Below are 20194 nucleotides of genomic sequence, written 5' to 3'. Positions count from 1 at the left end.
ACTCGGAAGCCTGTGTAACACAATCTACAGTAGCTTGAGGTATTCCCCACAGGTGTCCATTAACTATTCCTTTTATTACCAATGCTACCATCTCAGATGGCCATCTCAGGCCTGGGCCCCTAAGGCAGCATCACACAGGGTTGCCTATGTGGCCATCCATCCTTTGATTCCCCGGAGGCCTAGAGAAGATGGATTACCTGAGTAAAAAAAGTTAAAAAAATGAAAAAATAAGAAAAAAGCAACAGATGGTGAAGGATTAACTATCCAAGTCCTAAAAAATGTAATTCTACTGGGAAGTTACACCAAAAACAACAACACACACATGAAAATATCAGGCAAAGGAAACTGGAGCTACTGGACTTTTCCAAAGGGGAATAAGGAAGTTGGGGTTTGGAGGGAGGTGGTCTTGACTATAATAACTGCACAGGTGGGAGAGGCATTTTCCTTTGGCAAAGATCTTCTGGTCAGCTTGTATCAAAGCCTCTTCTTCCCCTCCCCCACTCGAAAGAAATGGAGAACTCTGAAGAAAAAAAAAAAGACACAAGAGCCATATGGAACTCTCTCTATTTTTTTCTCTCACACCATCTGGTTTGGAATCTAAGTACAGAATGGCAACTGCATCGATTTAGAAGCCAACAAAATCTCCAAGCAACTGGGAAGGCGAAGACATGGCTGGGTTCAGTCCCCTCACTCCGGAGCCTGCACTATACTCTTTTTTAATTTGTTTTGTTGTTGTTGTTAATCCTCACCCGAGGATATTTTTCCATTGATTTGTAGGGAGAGTGGAAGAGAGAGGAAAAGACAGAGAGAAACATCGATGTGAGAGAGACACATTGATTGGTTGCCTCCTGCATAAGCCCTGACCAGGGCATGGCCCGGGGAGGAGCCTGCAACCAAGGTACATGCCCTTGACCAGAATCAAAGCCAGGACCCTTCTGCCCACAGGCTGACGCTCTATCCACTGAGCCAAACCAGCTAGGACTGCATTATATTCTTTATACTCTCTCTCCTACATGCAAGGTCTCTGTGGCTGGTTTCAGACACAAATGGTCCTGATTTCAGTCACTGCACAGAAAAAGTTAAAACTATGTGTGGGTAGAGATCGTTTCAGGATCTCGGAAGATGATTCTATAAATCAAGTTCAGTGATTTTATTTCTCCCCTTCAGACAATAACCTGCTTGCTCATGGAATTCTCACATGAAATATCACCAGCAACCTGATACTGAGTTCTACAGTTTCTCAGCATACCATTCCAGAAGTCTAAAAACTCTAAAACCAAGGATTATTCCTTTCTTTCTTGGTATAGTTCAGCTGGCAACAAAACCTGTTCTGATCTAAACTTATTTGAAGGCAAAACCCAGTGTGATTGGGCCAGAGGCTGTTTATAGGCTTCCTTTATGCTATGTAGGCTCTCTACAAAGATTAATGTGTTTGATTTGTGGGAGCACCCAGTCTTCGCTGGTGATGTCATGTAGCACGTGCTGTACGTGCCATGTTACTTTTCAAAAACCCAAACTCTTCTGAATTCTGGAATAAGTCTGGCCCCAAAGGTTTCAGAAAAGAAATTGGATCGAGCCTTGTGTTTTTCTCCTCAGTGGCCACTGCTGCTTAGAATGCCCGTGTTCTGGTGTTTGGTTGTAGGATCAGAAGCATGTATTTTTCCAGTGTTCTTACAGGAAACTGTTCAACCAGTGGACAAAACTTGTCAAGAGCAATTGCTAGAGGGCTTTCCTCTAATAAGATACTGATGTTTACTCTTTACCACACAATCCAGGAAGATTTTTTTTATTTTTATTTTTCTTGATTTCCAACTAGCCTGGTGTCTTCCAACACATTCTTAAAATGAAGAACTTTCTGATAACTTAGGGACCTTCTTGTTATGTTAACTAATACCCTTCTTCTCACTCTATGCTATTGAACTGTGCACATTTTAAAATATATTTTATTGATTTTTTTTACAGAGAGGAAGGGAGAGGGATAAAGAGTTAGAGACACCAATGAGAGAGAAAAATCGATCAGCTGCCTCCTGCACACCCCCCACTGGGGATGTGCCCACAACCAAGGTACATGCCCTTGACCAGAATTGAACCTGGGACCCTTCAGTCCTCAGGCTGACACTCTATCCACTGAGCCAAACCGGTTAGGGTGAACTGTGCACATTTAATGGTGCTTGGGGGTGTGTGTGTTAAAAACAGCTTTAATGAAATATAGCTTACATTTAAAATTCACCTGTCTTAAGTGTACAATTCAATGGTTTTGAGTAAATTTACAGTTATGTAACCATCACCACAATCTAATTTTAAAACATTTCCATCATTCTAAAAAATATCCCTTGTACCCCTTAGTAGTCACTCCTCATCACTCTTCCCTCAGCCTGTGGCAAACACTTTCTGTCTCTATGGATTTGTCAATTCTAGAAATTTCATATAAATGGAATCATACAATATTTGGTTTCTTGCGACTGACTTCTTTTACTCAGCAAAATGATTTTTGAGATTCATCCATGTTGCAGTACTAGTATGTGCCAGTAATTCATTCCTTTTAATTGCTGAAGAGTATTCTTTAATTGCATGGATATATCATGTCTAATGGCAATTTTAAAAAATATTCCATAACCCTCCATTCTTTAAAGGACCTCTGAGAACAAATGTGTGATATCCCTTCTTGCTCACCTTTTCTAACCAGCACTGCTCAGGTACACAGAGAGCTGGCGTCTAAAAGCCCCATGTCAAATGAAGGAATCCATAACCCCAAATGTAGAGCTAAATCCCAAGTCAGATTTCATGTTAATTAACCTGAAGCTCCAATTTAGGTTTTAAAATAAAAATAAAAAGTTTTATAAAATAATTGCAGGCGTTGTGACTTTGGAATTCAATAGGTATGTTACATCGTATCTCAGGTACTTCTGAGGCATTCCTGAAAAAGTAAGAAACTAGGAAAAATGATTCTATGGGTTTATGCAAAATTATAGCAAAACTTCAAACCAATTGTTTATTTGACCCAGTACCATCCCTTTATAGTCACATTTTAAGTAACTTGAAATCACTGAATTTTAGCTAATTGAGCTGAGTATTAAGACGCGAGTAGACTTTGGGAATGTGGTGGGTGGATGTTCATATTACTCAGCATTTTCCCCCTTTTTAGTCCCCCACACATTTCACATTTCATCCAGGCCCAGCGCCTAGCGGTTCTGAGGGACCAGAGTTCCTCATGAGCAAGGAAACCAGAAACTGGACCTACCTGACGGGATCGGGTACAGTTATCCCATCCCCACTCCATGTGCTTTGACTTTCCCATCTCAAAGGCAATGGCTAACGTTAAATCAGAGTGGTACACAGCAGTGGGGCCAGGAATAAATCTGGGGATACTCACAGTACCCTTAGAGCCAAGGCTCCTTGACTGTCCTGGCCTAGTTTTTGGTCCTAAGGTGGACATGGGTGACACCTCCCCCCCAATTATCAGTTCAGACATTGGAAATTTTGTGGTTAGCCCTAAGGTGTAGCTCATTGTATACTACTCCCTTTGAGAAGAAGAGGTGAGTGTGAGGAAAGGGGGAGGAGGGAGAAGAAAGAGGCGAAAGATGGAGTGGAATGGAGAGAAGAAGAGAAAAAGGAAGATGATCAACTTTTTTAAAGGGTCAATTCCACCCATGCCCCTGTGAACAAATGAATGCATCAAGCAAAAACATAAAATATCACCAATTGGAAAGAACCATTACAAATAATATTAACGATAACAGTTGACTTGCTATTAGAATTCACCCCAAGGCTGTATTTACCTGGACTGCTCAAGGGGCTAGCCCTGTCCCCCAGGGTTGGCACGGGACGGTACTGGTGGTTCTTTGAGCCTGGGTACATCCAGTGGTACCTGCCAATTTCCATTTCAGCTCTGCTGTTCACTGCCAATTTCAGGTGGCAAAGAGTCAGTGTCTCTATCTCCAGCAAAGATTCTATATCAGCATTTTAAGTAATTCTTTTACCATATAGTTCAAGGAAAGGAGGAGTTTAAAAATATGCAATTGGAATGCAATCTTTCAATACCATCTTATCAACTCAGCATGATAAATTGAGAATGTTGGAATTTGTTCCTCTGTTTTTCAATTTAAGTTTTCCAAAATCACCCAAATTGTTTTTTCTTTTCTTATTTAATCCATTTCTCCCACCCCACCCCTTAGAATGCTCATTTTGGGCAGACACTATTTATAGTAAAAATCTGGCTTCCCACAATAATATTTTTCTCTCTGTTTATTTCTCTTTCAGACCCACAGACTATCATAATTATTGCAGCTGCAAAAGCAGAGGTGACTACAGGCTCACTTTCCATAATGGTACCCAGTCCCAGCCTTGAAAATCTGGCAAAGAACCCCATGCTCTGCTGAATCTTGGATGAAACTCCCGTCCTCCTACTGACATCTGCAACATTCTCTGTCACCTCATCTTAAACTCAGTACTTCAGAGCCTAGAATGTTCTGGATTAAACCCTGACTCAGTGATCTCCCAGTGTTTTATAGACCAAGGGCTGCTGAGTTTGGACTACTGTTTACTCACACACACGGTGACAACTGGTCTCCTGAAGACTCGGGTCCCTATTTGGTAATATAACTATAATTCCTACTTCTTAGGATTGGAGAGAAAAACATTTACTAATTTGCCTGACCCAGAGTCAGCTGCTGGTAACTATTAGTTAAATTACAATCTTGAAATCCCTAAGAAAACATAAGGTCAGCATGCCAGTTTATGTTTGGGAATCCCATAAAACCCAATAAGAGGTTATGTCCTCTGGGGTGCCACAAATATTCCAGGATAAAAAATATAATTCTAGCATTGATATAGAGAATTATTCCATCAGAAGATCAGGCTATAACGCCCCATTTGGCACCTAAGAACCAAGGAAACAACCACATTGCGAGGCAACACAGCACACGCCCTGACCAGGTGCACTTCAAACCTCACAAAGACTTTATAAAATCCCAACTTTGATCTTTGAAAACTCTCAGGGATTTCCCACTGGGAGTGGACACATACTTTTCCAGGTGATGTTTTAGAGAAAGCCTTCTTTGGCTTCAGGTTAAAGTAAAATGTCTTCTAAAGACTTAAAGACATTGAAAAGAAAGGAAAGATGCTAGGACAACCAGAACTGCACATTGAAAGTGTTTGGCTGTTTTTGTTGTCCACGATGGTGCCAGCTGCGTAAGTTACAGAGTGCTTGTGGTGCGCTGGTCACCATGCAAAGCATATTGCAGCCAATACCTCATCTGTCACAAGCACCCAATGAAACAGGTACTGTTATTCTTCTTCTATCTTTACAAATGAAGAAACCAAGATTAATAAGAAGGCAAGTCACTTGCCCACAACCATGCAGCAAGGGTGGAGGAGCCCAGGTATGAGCCCGGGCATTTTTACTCCATTTTCTACTCTTTTGCTGAAGCAGTGGTTAGCTTAACAAGAGTTTTTCTGCAGACCCTCTGGAGGTGAGCTATGCTTCTGTGCCTCCTAAAAAAATGTTTCAGATCCCAAGCTTCTGAGGTTATGTCAGGGTTCTTAAATCTTCTTAACTCTCACCCTTCCCTGGATTTAGATTTTTGCTTTACTATTCACAAGATTCTCTCTTAGACATGGGTTGTGCTACATTTTCTGAAAGCAAAATGACTCAGTGGGGCTGGTGGAAGAAACCAGAAGAGGGTCCAGTCGCCTCCTGCTATGACATGATTTACTCTTGGTAAAGTGGCTGTGAGCTCTCCATATTGACCTCAAGCAAGAGGATTCCATGTAGCTCTATCACATTTGATCTGAGAAATTTCATTGTCCTTTAAAAACATTTCTCTCTCTATGCCCAATACACAGTAGGTGCCCCCCGAAAGTGTGCTGAATAAATATTTGGTTGAATGTAAAGGAGCTCCCTGAGAGCCTGTGGGCCAAGAAGTGGACCCCCAGGTCCCCCTGCACACTGATCTCACCCAGGCCAGACCATGCAATTCAAGCACTCTCTACATGGGATACATCTATTCTCTGTTCTCATCTCCTCACAGGGTGGGGGTGTCTCCAGACATTTGGGCAATCAGGCACAGTTGGCCAGGCAATGACAGTGAAAAACATGGACTGCCCTACACTAATGTGTTTGCTGGGAACAACATGGCAGCCATGCCTGAGATGCTTAATTTAGCATAAAAATAATACTGCTCCAGCAGATGTGGGGGTGGAAGTGGCAAGTGGATGGAGGTTTTCCATTACTTCTGGGAAGGCCTTTTATAATAGTGAATCTTAAGATACGAAAGAAAAGAAAGTTATGTCTATTTCATGTGTTTGAGCCAAACTTAAAGACATTAAATATAAAATTATTTATAAAATTTCAAAGAACCCCACATACATTTTGTTTAAAAGGACAAGGTCCCAACACTCAGAAGGGAGTCACATGATTGCAAGGAAAAGCTGCAGCTTGAATGGTATATTAATATGTTAATTCTGGGCAACTGGCAAGAAATGAGAAGATATGTACGCCCGGGGTCCTGCCTTACAGAGAGAAGACTGCAAATGTTCCCCTAAGAGAGTAGGAGAGAGAGATGGGGAGGAGACCAATCTATATTCTTGAAGAAGCACAAAAGGCTGTGACATCTGAGATACTATTTATGGTTGGGGCTGAGGTGAGTGGTGGTGACTGATGGCCATAGACACTACGGTACTTGGTCATCACCAAAGGTGGGTATGAAACAAACAATGGGAAGTTGAGGAAAGTATAACAAAACGATGCCTTGTACACTTTTTAAAATTTACTTAACGTGAGTTAGTGACAAGGCTGAGTAACTGCTGCAGACCGCCAAACTTTCTGGCATCTAGGAAATTATCACTGCAAGCAACTGAGTGACAAAGACTGAGCTTCCCAGAAAGACCACATTCACTGGGCAAGGTCTTTGAAAGCTGTATCTATCATCCTTCATTTTTAGCTATTATTTAAAATATGAAAGGAAAGCCATCACCACACTACAGAATATAGCTAAGGTCATGAACGATGGCCACCTGCTTTTGTAAATGAAGTTTTATTGGAACATGGCCACACCTATTTGTTTAGATACTATCGATGGCTACAATGGTAGACTTGAGTAGTTACAACAGAGACTTTATGGCTCTCAAAGCCTAAAATATTGACTCTCTAGCCCTTTATAGATGAGGTGTGCTGATCCTTGGTTTGAATATAGCTAGTAAAGCTGGAATATATAAAGAAGTTAATGCAATTAATCAAATCAGCCTTCAAAATAGGAAATTATTTTCTCTTGTTACATGTTCTCTGAAGAGATATACCACTGGGATGGCTAAGGATCAAAATTATCTCTGGCATTGTTGTCTGCTATTTACTCTGCCATTGATCAGCAAAATTATGGTCAAACTCAAGATTAAACTACACATATTAGTCCTTAAAATGAGTTAGGGTCCTTCTACTCCTATGACATGAGCTAAGAGGTCAGAGGAAGGATAATGGTTCAAAGTAGAACATTATTAAATGAATAAATAATCAAATGAGTGAAGGAACAACCAGGTACGTTTGTGAACTGGGGTAGTCTTCCTCTCTCCCATAGCCACCCTGTTCCTGGCCAACCATTTCATGTGGATGTACATTTGGTGCCAAGGAGAGAAAAGCAAGAGTGTCTTTAGAATAATCCAATTCATTACCAGTCCCAGAGAGGGGAAATTTTTGTCATGAGGATAACTGGCTATTTCACATGCTCCTGGATACATGAAGGCTAGTAAGCCATGTTGTTAAAATTATTTACTCTAAATTGACCTCTACTTCCAAATAACAGAGAAATATAATTTTTAGTGTTACAGTTTGAATTCAAGATTTCCACTCAGTTTTAAGGTAGGCAAATCTAAATTTGCAGAATTGGGTCAGAATTCTTTGTCTAATGAAATAGCAAGACCCAGCCTTGAAAAGTATGCTAATGGCAATAATAACATAAAAGTAGGAGATGCACCAAATGGCTCATTGAGATCTCCACACTTAAGATTTCTTAAAAAATAAGATGAAAGCAAGCTGTATCATACCTACCACATATGTCCAGCACCATCTGGCCGGCCACGCTTTTCTCTACAGCCTATCCCCCAGACACCCTCTCTTCAAATGTCCTCCTTAGCAGATTCTTATAAGGAAAAATTGCATCTAAAACATTCTCTATACCATATTCATAAAATTAAGTTAGAGAACATCAATAAAAATCTTAAAATGAAATAATTCATAGAATACCAGAAATAGTGTAACATGTTCAATGTGTCACAATGGGTTTTAAACATGCAGGTCATATATTCTAGAGGAGTGATTTTCTTCCTAAACAAAAAAAAGATAGGGTCCAAAAGTGCACACGTTTTGCAAAATAAAATTAAAAAAAGGAAAGAAAGAAACAGAATCTAATTTTTTATCTATTTGATTAAAAGATTTAAATAGATGTGTTAAGTTTTTAATCAAGTCAACAATTTCAATTCATTTCTTATTGTGACTATGTCCTGTAATTTATTTTAAATTATACATTATTTCCAATTTACTACATTTTCCTTCCTATGTGGTTAGGAACTTAATTTGAAGCCTGGAATTCTGGAATTTATTTCAGCAATGATTCATAGGAGCTTAACTAGTCTGACTATAATTGCTTTAGGAGCTCGCAATTTCCTACATGTAATAAAAATAATTTTCATCACAGATACTTAGATTTTTTTCACGCAATAGAGCAATTGATTCAATTGTTTTTCTACCCTGTGATTCAGTACTCCCAGCAATTCCAGATGCATTGGTTTCCACAAATGAATTGCCATCAAGTAAAGCTCTACAGAAATAAATAGAAACCTAACTCTCCATTTTTTATTATTAAGTCTCATAATCTATTTTCTTTGATTCTCATTCATTTCCTTCACTTATTCCATTTCAGTGAATCTGCTTACTCAATGCTCACATTTTGATTTAATTTAATGCTTCCAATTTGAAAACTGCCATTTGTAGTAATTTGGCATTGCTTACATCTGAGAAAACCTGCTTGCTTTCCTTAGAGAATTCCTGAGTAACTACTAAATACTTATTGTGAATTTTGATGGTTGAGTAGTGTTCTCTGACAAAAGCTATGAGACTGCTTCCAAAACACATTTGCTTTCTCTTTTTAAAAGACTTGGATTATTATTTTTTTTTAAAAAAATAGGAACAAATTAATGTTGATTTAGTTTAAAGAAACAGCTCTCTTTGTCCTGCCAAAACTCCCAGGAAGTGACACCAACTAGAAAAACGGAGGTCCATTTATAAAGCTAAATTTAATTTATGTTCTTAATAAACATTGTAATAATTACCCAAAGCCATTAATTCAGAAACTACTGGGTAATAACCACTGGGCAATAAACCCCAAATTAAGAGACAGATATCGCCTCTAGTGCTAACTATTAAAAAAAAGAAGGAAGAAACAGAGGGGCAAAATATATGTGCATAAAAACCTGTGGGAAGTGACAAAATATACAGGGTTAAATTTGGTAAATTAAATCCCTCGTTGAAAGTTTTTTGTTTTTTGTAAAGAACAGCTCCACCAGCTCAAGAATTATCTAATACATTCTCTAACTGTGTCAAGTTTTTAAGTGCTAATTTCAATGCAGCAAACATTTATTTTCGAAATTGAACATGAAATCTGAAGAAATGCTGGCGTGATAAACACACACAAACGTGTGATTCTCGTTTTGTGCCTTGAATGACAATGGCGAGCAGACTGGGGACACTACAAAGATGATACCTGTGTGAGTTTTGACTTGTGCAGTTATGAACTTGCCTAAATGAAGATTAGGAGAGAAGCCACCCTCCAGACCAACATTTATGGTAGGTGGGTCACATAGAGAGCGATCGCAACCCCGTGGCTGCAGTGGAAATACACTCCCTGGCCCGTATTCTTACTGCAGCATGTACTCTATATATGGTCAGAGCTTGTGTTAACATGGCATTTTTTAATTCCTTAACAAATAGCTAGTGTTTATCAATTTCGGTAATTTTTAAAGTTCCTCCAGGAATTAACTTTGGCTTCTCATTTTATCTCCAAAAGCATAGCTACTGAGATTTCATACACAGATGGTCAATGGATGTAGTGGCAGCCTGTGGATTTGGTATTAAATAATATTTAATTGACATAAAATAACAGTGTTCCACAAGACTAAATGATGATGAGATACACGATTGTGAAGTGAGGATTTCATATTGCTTCTATGCCCCTTGCTTGCTTTTGGAGAGAAAAATGAAAGGTATGTTTTTGCGGAGACCGAAATGGTTTTATCTGCCACTGGCAGACACCCTATTAATAAAAAGTGTGTGCTAAACAGAGTCATCTGCTTTAGGGAAAACCTGCTATCAACTGGGGTAGGCTTCCTCACAACAATGCTATGTTACTCATTACATCCCCAAACTTCATCTCTGAACATCATGGATATGAATCTTTAAACTGTCATCTCAGTTCCTCAGCGTCATAAATTCTCCTGTTGCTATTTGCTCATTCATGTACATATAAGATCTATACGAACAAGAAAGGGCAGGGTTGTGGGGGACTTTGGGCTGTTGTTTTTTTGGGGGGGGGTAGGGTGGGTGGGTGGTAGGTTTGATGCAAGGATTGAAGTAAACTACCCATTTTAAAATGGAAGTGCTACTGCCACTTAATTCTACTTAATGCCACTGAATTATACACTTAAAATGGTTCAAATGTCCATTTTTCTCTGTGTGTATTCTATCACACTTCGAAAAGAATTAATTTAAAACATGAAATTGCTCTCTGGAGGATGCAATGTCATCCAAGTACTGCGCACAGAAGAAATCCCATGTAAGAACACGCAGCCTCAACCCAGGCGTGCTGTGAAGCCAAAGCCATGCAACTGCCGCTCCTGTCATGTAAAATGGTTGACTATCAGCAATCTCACAGTTCGACCTACATAGTCATAGTAAAGCCTCCATCCCGGGGAATGACTCCCGCTTAGTGACTGTCAGTGGACGGCAGGGCCGTGAGAAATAACCTTCCTTTGCGCGGTGGCTTTTGATGCTGGAGCCACTGCGGCTACAGAATCCGGTCCGGGCCATAACTTTGGGGGAGGGAGACAAGTCACCACGCAGGGGAGATGCCTGGACTGACAGCAGCTGAGCTGACGCTATGGCTATCACACACTTGCCATCAGTCATTCCTTGGGCAAAGATTAATTTTAGCTTCTATTTTCTGCCACTTTCGTACCACAAAACACTTCTCCCCCCCCCCCAACCCCCGCCGAAAACCCCACCATTCCATATGTCAAATTGTGATATGATCTAAGATTCCCTTTCAGGAACAGGACCGTTATCAATTTCCTCCCCGAAATCTCCAAGTCATGGATAACAGAACCCACTCCTCTCCCATCAGCACTAGGCTCCAACTTAAATGGCTATTACATGTCATAGCCAGGGCCCCATACATGGAAACAGCAATCATATTCAATAAGAACATGAGAGAATGTCCAAATCATTACAGCATGAGTGGAACCCAAACGCATTTAAGATGCATGCCCCTCCAGTTCCTCTTGGGCTTGAGCAGCAAACAAAGCATCCCATGTCCCTGGACCGTAACATGCAGAACACAGAACCTAAGTTATGACATTCCGTTAATTCAAAAAGAGAGTTTCCCCCAATCCAGCTCAAGGTGACAAGCTGCTGCCGCCCTTCTATGAAATACCACGTTCGCTAGGAAGATTTGGAACAGGAACGGATTGCAGAAAGGCTGCTCTATTAATTTAACATCAAGGGGGGAAAACGCCCAAAAGCAAGACCGGGCGGTAGGGATTGCTTCTGAGCTATTTTACAAGAGACACAAACCGGGCGACCCCCCCTTTAAGCACCCCCAGTGAAAAGCTCTAAACAGGCTATTGTCAACGCCGGGTACCTTTTCTCTCTTGGCTTTGTTCAGTATTTTCCTCCGCCGCAGTTTCCATGGCTGGCTTCATACCATCCACCAAAAATGCTTTTCCCCCGCTCCCCCCAACACACACTTTTCCCCTCCTCTTCCTTTTCTTTGGACTCCCCTCCGTCTCTTATTTACACTCGCGTGATTGAGCGGTTCTGTTCTTCACTACAGTAGATTACAGTCCCTTCCAAGATGCAAAAGTCTCTTCAGCGTCAATTTCCCTCTGCCTACTGGTCCATAAAGACAGCTGCCAAGGAGCCGGCAGCCATACGTCACCAAGGATCCCAGTTATAAAACAGCTATTCTGTGTCCGATTGTGCCTCCGATCTCAATGCGGCTCTGAGGGGGGGCGGGACCGCTCCCCACCGGGCCCCTTCCTCCCTGCTCTCCTACCCGCCGAGCCCTTCTTTCTCCTTGCCAACTGCGCCCAATGAATGCTAATGAATTCTCCCAGGAGAGAAGAGATTCGTGATTCCTGACATCAGAGGAGGGCATGTGGAGAAGAAAAGAGCCCCCTCCTACCACGTGACTCAGCTGGCTGACCATGAAGTATGTTCTCTCAGGAGAATGCACGTCTTCCGGAAGCAAATGCCTTCTTTTCCGTGGGACCCCGTGGGGCATCATAATTGGTTTTATTTCATGTACCCCTGGCCCTGGCAGAATATAGTCAAAGGACTTGCCCAGGGTCTCTATTTTATTTGCTTTCTTTCAAATTTGCCTTTTACACAATCTTCACATAGATATATATATCCACCAAAAACGCTTTTCCCCGCTCATCCATATATATGTATATATGAAAAGTACATAAGAAGGAAGATAACCCAAACATCATGGGCATAATAATAGCAGTGTAGCAGTTTAGTATTAGTACCTATTTCCTGGCCTCTAACTAACATATGTGATGGAAACAAAAACGTTAGCTCAAGCCCAATTAAAAGAGATACCTGTCCTTATTTTAAAATAATCATAATATGCTGTGAGTATATCTAGCCGACATTTTGGTGGCTTCTTGGAATGAAAATCAGGAGAGTGTTTTTCTTATTGCACGTGGTTATTTCTATACGGAGCTTTCTTCATTACAACCCCTGGCTCAAAATGAAAGGGTAGTTTCAAGAGCATTCAAAATGTTCAGCATAAAAGCTATTGTACCAATAATGATTTTGATTGCTGCTTTCACATGCCTCCTTGCATACCCAGGTACCAGTGCACCAGCGTTCTCACATTCCCATCCAAGCATAGAAGCCTTATTATCATGGTTGAGCCACATGTTTCCAAGCATCACTGATTTCTGCACCATGCTTTAAGCACTTAATTTCATTTTCCTATCAAAAAGTTTATAGAAACTCAAGTCAAATACAGGGATGGATGCTGATAACCGCAGGACAAAGGGTTCCAATTAAGAACAGAGTCTGGTAGTTGGCTGGGGTGAGTACCCATCTTAAAAACAAACATAAAGTCAAATTAGAGACCACTCTCTCCAAAAAAAATCTCTCCCAAATTTTAAGGGTTTCTTGCTCAACACTTAAAAAAATGTATAAGATCCTGCATCAAAATCCTCTAACAACCTGATCTTTTAACACATTAGATCTGGATAATCCGCAAAGCCTTCTGCATTCAATACCGAAGGACCCGTTAAACCGAAAAAGATTTTGAAAACCAGTTTAGCCTGTTTCAACATTTTCTTTTCATTTTACGTCTCATTTTTCACTGTAACCATTGTCTTAGAAGACCACGCCCACAATCAGCTATTTCCTTAAATGATGGCCCCAGACAATGTCTCATGGTGAGGGGATTGACAAGCATGGCAGTCTAAAATTTCAGACTTTCACAAGGAGATTCATTGCATAAATGCACCACAGCTTTTTTATCCCGTCATCTACTGACGGCCACTTGGGCTGCTTCCAAATTTTGGCTATTGTAAACCATGCTACATTGAACACAGGGGTGAACACACAATACAATATACAGATGATGTATTATAAAATTGTACACCTGAAACCTATGTAATTATGCTAGCTAATGCCATCCCAATAAATTCAATAAAATGTCTTTGAGATGAAAAAATTAGAAGAGACAAAAACAAACAAACCAGATTCATTTGTGATGAACTACCTCCATGGGAAAACCTGATGAGGATGATGTGTCCAAACAGGATGGTCTTAAGCATTTTTGCAAAGACTTTGTAGGTGCATTCAGACAGAGAGATGGTAATTGTTGCTCTGTGACAGGTTTATTCTCCCTCAGCAGTTCAAGCAAAAATTAAAACCAAAACAAAATTCAATTCAGCACAAAAGGGGACAGTTGTGATGAGCTATATTATTGGCTTTTACCTTTAAAGTATCTAGCAAAATCATTCAATTATAGAACTGCAGAATAGAATGATTCTTTGGCTATGACTTAAGAATATTGTTTTAAAATGTAGGTAAAAGTGGGAAGACAGAATATGGAAGACATTCCAAATTTAAGGGCAACTCTAGTTCTGTAGCACAGTCATGGAAATCAAACTCAGGGACAAAATGTTTACAAATTCCCCAGTTGATACCTTTATCTACTTCCACCCTGAAAAACTCCATGTATCATTTTTGTATCATTTAATGTACCATGCACCTTTAAATGTATCAGTTTTGCCTTATTCATAACTTGATCATTTTTCTTTTCATTAGGCCAATAATGTATGACAATTCTAAAAGTTACCATTGTAACTTTATACACAGCCTCAAAAACCTCCTGGATATTTATAATACATCATCTGAATCAGAAAAATAATAATAGATACATTGTTACTAGCAAGAAATAAGAGTAGATATTTATAACATTTCTTAGGTATGCACCCACTTGGGGCCAGAATAGATACATAGAATGAGTAGGATGGGAAATGTCTTAAAGAACTGAAAATAACTTATTGAGCCCCATGCATTAAGGCAATCTGACTAAAGCTAAGAATAGTTCTAAACAGCCCTAACCAGTTTGGCTCAGTGGATAGAGCGTCAGCCTGTGGACTGAAGGTCCCAGGTTCGATTCCGGTCAAGGGCATGTACCTTTGCTGCGGGCACATCCCCAGTAGGGAGTGTGCAAGAGGCAGCTGATCGATGTTTCTCTCTCATCGTTGTTTCTAACTCTCTCTCCCTCTCCCTTCCTCTCTGTAAAAAATCCATAAAATATATTTAAAAAGAATAGTTCTAAACAGAAATAAAAAAATATTAACATAAAATAGATGTATTACATTGAACCATACAAAACTGCTAATACTAAGAACAGTAGTTTCATACGGTTCAACGTATATATTCACATGTCTTCTGTAGAATTCCAGCCAATTTAGTAAACTTGCACAGAATAACCTTCCAAGTACTAACAACCTTTCAAGTACTAATATCTACAACAATCACAGACATGCACAAGAGACAGAGCTTGTCTTCATGTAACACACAGACTATGGAGACCCTCCTAAACCAGGGTGGTCCTACCTGGTACAAGCACTGTGGTATCACAACAAAGAAGATGAGAGGAGGGGAGAGAGTGAAGTTGGGAAAACCTTTTCCGAGTTGATTTGGCTACTGCAGTTAGGTAGAAACCTAAGTAGGAAAAGTAAAGAATGGTAGGGACAGGAAGAATAGGAAAGGGCATGGACGGGCAAGGAAGAACAGGGCGGGTAAGAGTAGGGTAGGGTAAAGAAGGGATATGTAGGAAAGGGAAAAATGTTCCAGGAAAAACTGAAAAAACAAGGTGAGAGAATCCTGTGTATGCACTCTGGACATCATCCTGGTTGGCTGACTAGTTTGTTCATTGATTCATTCATTCAACCATGATTCATTAAGCACCGAATGCATGCTGAAAATTGAGTCACTAATCTACATTTTATGATTATGATTGTTCAGTCAACTGGGAATTCATTGAATTGCACAATCACCTACCTACATTTACTTACCAGAGTCACATAGCTATCAATATAGTTTGTCAAATGTCTACTCCTTCCAAATTTCTAGAATTATATTTTAGGTTTCTTTTCACCTCCAAATGACTCCTCAGTGGGGAGTCATTAATCACCAAGAAGGGATGTTTCCATATTCCTTCAAACTAATTCCTCTGAAATTTTCACATTTTACAGGACATTTTTTTCCTCAAAGTTCAGCCTCCTATTCAGTACCCAGGGGCAGAGCCTTCTAGTGGTCCCACAGTTCCAGAGGATAGAGCCTCATTCATCTTTCCATTCACATTGTTTACCATTCTTGGCATTGACTGCTTTTTTTTCTGGATTTTTTTCTTTCCTCCTGCTGATGGATATTCCCTCATTTCCAAAGAGCCAGCATGCCCTCCAGATTCCTTAAGCTCCTTTATCTCTCTCCTGAGTAAGGAGCTAAGACTGCATTTGTGGAACACATCATGGTGACCACCTCCAACAAAGACAGGCAACTCAGGGCCAGTGGGTTTCCCTGAGACCTATACCTTCCACAATGTTTCTGGGGCATAAAGGCATTCACATGTCTTTGCACATGCCTAGCATAACCCTTCCTCTTTGGCCCTCAAAGGAAATCAATACACAGAGTAACAACCTCAAAAGCAAAGACAACCTCACTTCACATTCTGATAGTGGGGAAGGGCACGTAATAAGAATAGAGCCACAGTTGTCTAATAATCATTCACCTTACTAGCTACAGATGAGAAGTTTTCTTACAGACCCTAGGAAGCTGGAGGACGAAACAAGGCTGTAAAAAGATAAGATGCCTTGATGGGTTCATTACTCAGAAAATAAACACATTTTTGGGAACAGACCAAGGACAGGACACGCTTTGATTTGGTTGCTGTGCCTGGACCCTGACCCCCTCCAGGAGTTTTTCTCAGGAAGGCTGACCATTCTCCAGTCCCAGGAAGGGGCTGAGCTGTTTGTAACAAACATCATAGAAGATTAGCCACCTTGTTATCAGACTTTGAGCTCCTGAAGGCCGAACTGCAGACTCTACCCTGCCCTTTCCATGTTACACTTGCAGCTCACAGCTGCACATAGCTATCTTCTCCCTCATGTGTACGTAATCAGCCCATTGGTGAGCAAGGTCAGAGCAGAATTTCCAGGGTGACCAATTGCTCTCCCCATACTACCGGCAGTATTGGAATAAATGCTCATATGATTCAACCCTGTCTCTGCTTAATTTGGCTCAAGTAGTGACAAGCAGCCTCGACCCATTGCATCCAGTTTCAATTCTAGTGTGAAAATCCCTCACCTGCTTGAATGAATGAATTTTAAATAAATTGTGTTTTAAAAGAAATTGTTAAGTGATTACTATTATCACATTACTTGAAATCAAAGATGTCTTCTAGCAGAAAATATCTGAAAGTAACAAGAATATTCAAAATATTAAGACCCATGCTATATTAAAAATGTTGCACAAATTAAGAAATTCAGAAACTAGAAATATAGCATAGAGGCAGAAATTTAGAATGTGATTGTCTAGAATTGGGTCTTTTCCATAATTAGATTTTTCCAAAGTTCTATCAATTTGGCAAAACTTTGTCTCCCATTACCATTATGAAATATCTTTTTTAATTGATGATGATGATGATGATGATGATAGAGAAACATCAACTTGTTGTTCCACTTCCTTTTGCAGTTACTGGGTGATTCTTGTATGTACCCTGACTGGGGATCAAACCTATAACCTTGGTGTATTGGGATGATGCTCTAACCAACTGAGCTACTCGGCCAGGACTGAAATTTTTAATTTTACATTCAATTTGTTTTTTTTTATGTTTTTTGATACCTTATTCTTATTCTCTTTCCTGATGTATTTCCTCAATAATGCCTTTATATTTGTTATACTTTCCAGGAAATGACACCACATAAAGCTAAAAGCTAAAATGACAAACCAAATTGGATGATGTATATAAAAGCTCTTAGAAATGGTAAAGCTCTGTAAGTATAAGCCATATTATTAGTGATTCTCTTTTTAAAAAAAATACATTTTTATTGATTTCAGAGGAGAAAGGAGAGGGTGAGAAACATTAATGATGAGAAAGAATCATTGATTGGTTGCCTCCTGCACATCCCTTACTGGGGATCAAGCCTGCAACCTGGGCATGTGCCCTTGACTAGAATTGAATCCAGGAACCTTCAGTCCACAGGCTGACACTCTATCCACTGAGCAAAACCAGCTAGGGCTAGTGTTTCTCTTTAATGGTAGAGGTGGTTCTCAGGCAGGCCACTGTCATGAAACTAGCCAAGAACTGTAACGATGAGCACACAGAAACCCCTGTTAGCCAATCTCTTTCCAATCTAATCAGCCATTCACTTAACAACAGGCAGCGTCCTCATTAGAATCTGCATGAGCCACCAAAATAGTGATTGTTGAGTTTGGAAAAGCTGCTTGAGGGGTGATGGGCCTTTTGCTTCTGGCAAAAATGCCGCTAAACCTCAATTTTAAAAGGAGAGCAAGAGAATCCTTTTGGCAGGAGCAGGCTAAGGCTTCATATGATGAAAACAGGTGTGGCATGAAAAGTATCAACATACCAGGCTGCCAAATGGACACACAGCCCAGGTAAAACTGTGGCATGAGGCAGAGTGTGCATTTTCCTCACTGGTGTGGACCTCATCTGTCAGCCCCAAAGTCAAGGGCAGCATTGCTGCTTCTCTCTCATCTCTTAAACCAGTGATGTCCAACCTCAGAACTACTTACATATGGGCTGGATAATTCTTAGGTATGGGGCTGTCCTGTGCACTGTAGGATGTTTAGCAGCATCCCTGGTCTCTACTCACTGGATGCCAGTAACTCCACCCTAGTTCCGACAACCAAAAATGTCTCCAGACATTGCCAAGTGCCTCCTGGAGGGTGATATCACTTCCACTTGAGAACTACTGTGTTAAATCTATATTTTCTTCCCTAAGTTTCCTCTGGCTATTGCAATATTCTGTTGGCCAATGGTTCTCAAGCCTGGTTGCACACTGGAATCATTTGGGAAACTGAAAATACTGATGCCTGGGCCCTAACCCCAGAGATTTGGACCTGAGAGTCAGAGATGTGTGGTGGTTACAAAAACTTTAAAACCTCCCCAGGTAATTCCAATATGCAGACATAAGCAGAGCTGTTTTGTAAAAATTATAGAGAGCGGTTTGATGGATGGATAGGAGACCAGAGAGGCCAGAGTCAAGGTAACCAAACTCAACTGGGGAAGATGTGGAGACACTACACCCAGTTGAGGCAGAAATGAGAAACTGGGCATCAAGGTGAGGGAGAGGAGCTTCAGAGTTTATTCTGAGATGGGAGTTTATTCCAAGATGTCACATTGGATCCCTATAAGGATGGTGAATGCCATAGGAAATACTTGGGAAGATGAGACAATGTGTTAGTTTCTAGGGCTTCCATAACAAAGTACTACAAACTGAGTGACTTTAAACATCAATTATTCTCTCAGTGTTCTGGAGGATAGAAGCCTCAAATAAAAGTTTCAGCAGGACCATACTGTCTGTGAAGGCTCTAGGGGAGCATCCTTCCTTTCCTCTTTCAGCTTCTTGTGGTTACTGGCAACCCTTGGTTTTGTAGATACATCATTCCAACCTTTGCTTCTGTCATTAGATATCATGTTCCTTGTGTGTCCATGACTTTTCTTCTGAGGACACTAGTCATACTGGACTAGGGCCATCTTAATTAAGTATGGCCTCATCTTAACTTGTTTATATCTACAAAGACTCTATTTCCAATTAAGGGCACATTCACAGGTACCAGATGTTAGGGCTTCAATATATTTTTCTGGGAGACACATTTCAACTCACAATAGGTGAGGAGAGTTAGTGAGAAAAATGATCAAGTTTGGAGGCCATATGGGCCATGTCTGTGCAGCTACTCAGCCTAGGCAGAGTTTGGAAATGAAGACTTGAGTGTTACCAGCAGAGAGGAGCCAATTAAAATCATGGGAGTGGGTGAGTTGCCAAGGGAGCTGATACAGAGGAGAAAGCCGTGCTGGTGCCACTCAATGGGTCTTCAGTGAAAGAATTATTCTCAAAGAATGCAGAAAATATTGGAAGAGATCTAGGACAGGGCCTTGGCAGAGGGGAGGAAGGAATTTTTAGAAGGACAAGGTGGTCCAAAGTCAAGGCAGCCAGAAGGCGAGGACTTGGCAAAGGCCACTGGAATGGAATATTCCAATTTCCTTACCAGTGTCAGTAGAAAGATTAGAATAAAAACCCAGTGCATAGAGGAGCTAATGAAGGACTGGGAAGTAGAGAAGAGGAAGCGGGACAGCCAACTTTTCAAAGAAATTTGATAGTGAGGGGAAGGTGAGAG

The 20194-nt window shown here is 40.5% G+C and overlaps 1 protein-coding gene across 5 annotated transcripts in view; it reads right to left on the bottom strand.

The window, feature by feature from the left end:
* The window catches only part of GPM6B (glycoprotein M6B), a 144314-nt gene that overhangs the window by 25415 nt on the left and 98705 nt on the right, over positions 1 to 20194 (bottom strand). Inside the window, exons 1-2 of one of the 5 annotated variants that reach the window (XM_036305309.1) lie at positions 11904 to 12359; positions 3780 to 3899 (exon numbers count right to left, since the gene is read on the bottom strand). The exons of 1 other annotated variant lie outside the window; for it this stretch is intronic. In XM_036305309.1, the coding sequence (XP_036161202.1) occupies positions 3780 to 3899; positions 11904 to 11964 (181 nt within the window). In that variant the 5' untranslated portion in view covers positions 11965 to 12359. Of the gene's footprint in view, positions 1 to 3779; positions 3900 to 11903; positions 12360 to 20194 lie in introns of those variants that run through there. 3 more of the 5 variants (XM_036305311.1, XM_036305312.1, XM_036305314.1) reach the window with 3 other exon arrangements.

This window comes from Myotis myotis, unplaced genomic scaffold (assembly GCF_014108235.1).
Source record: "Myotis myotis isolate mMyoMyo1 unplaced genomic scaffold, mMyoMyo1.p scaffold_m19_p_4, whole genome shotgun sequence".
In the NCBI taxonomy this organism is placed as follows: domain Eukaryota; kingdom Metazoa; phylum Chordata; class Mammalia; order Chiroptera; family Vespertilionidae; genus Myotis; species Myotis myotis.
The sequence above is the reverse complement of the archived record's forward strand: the minus strand, read 5'-3'. Positions and strand labels throughout refer to the sequence as shown.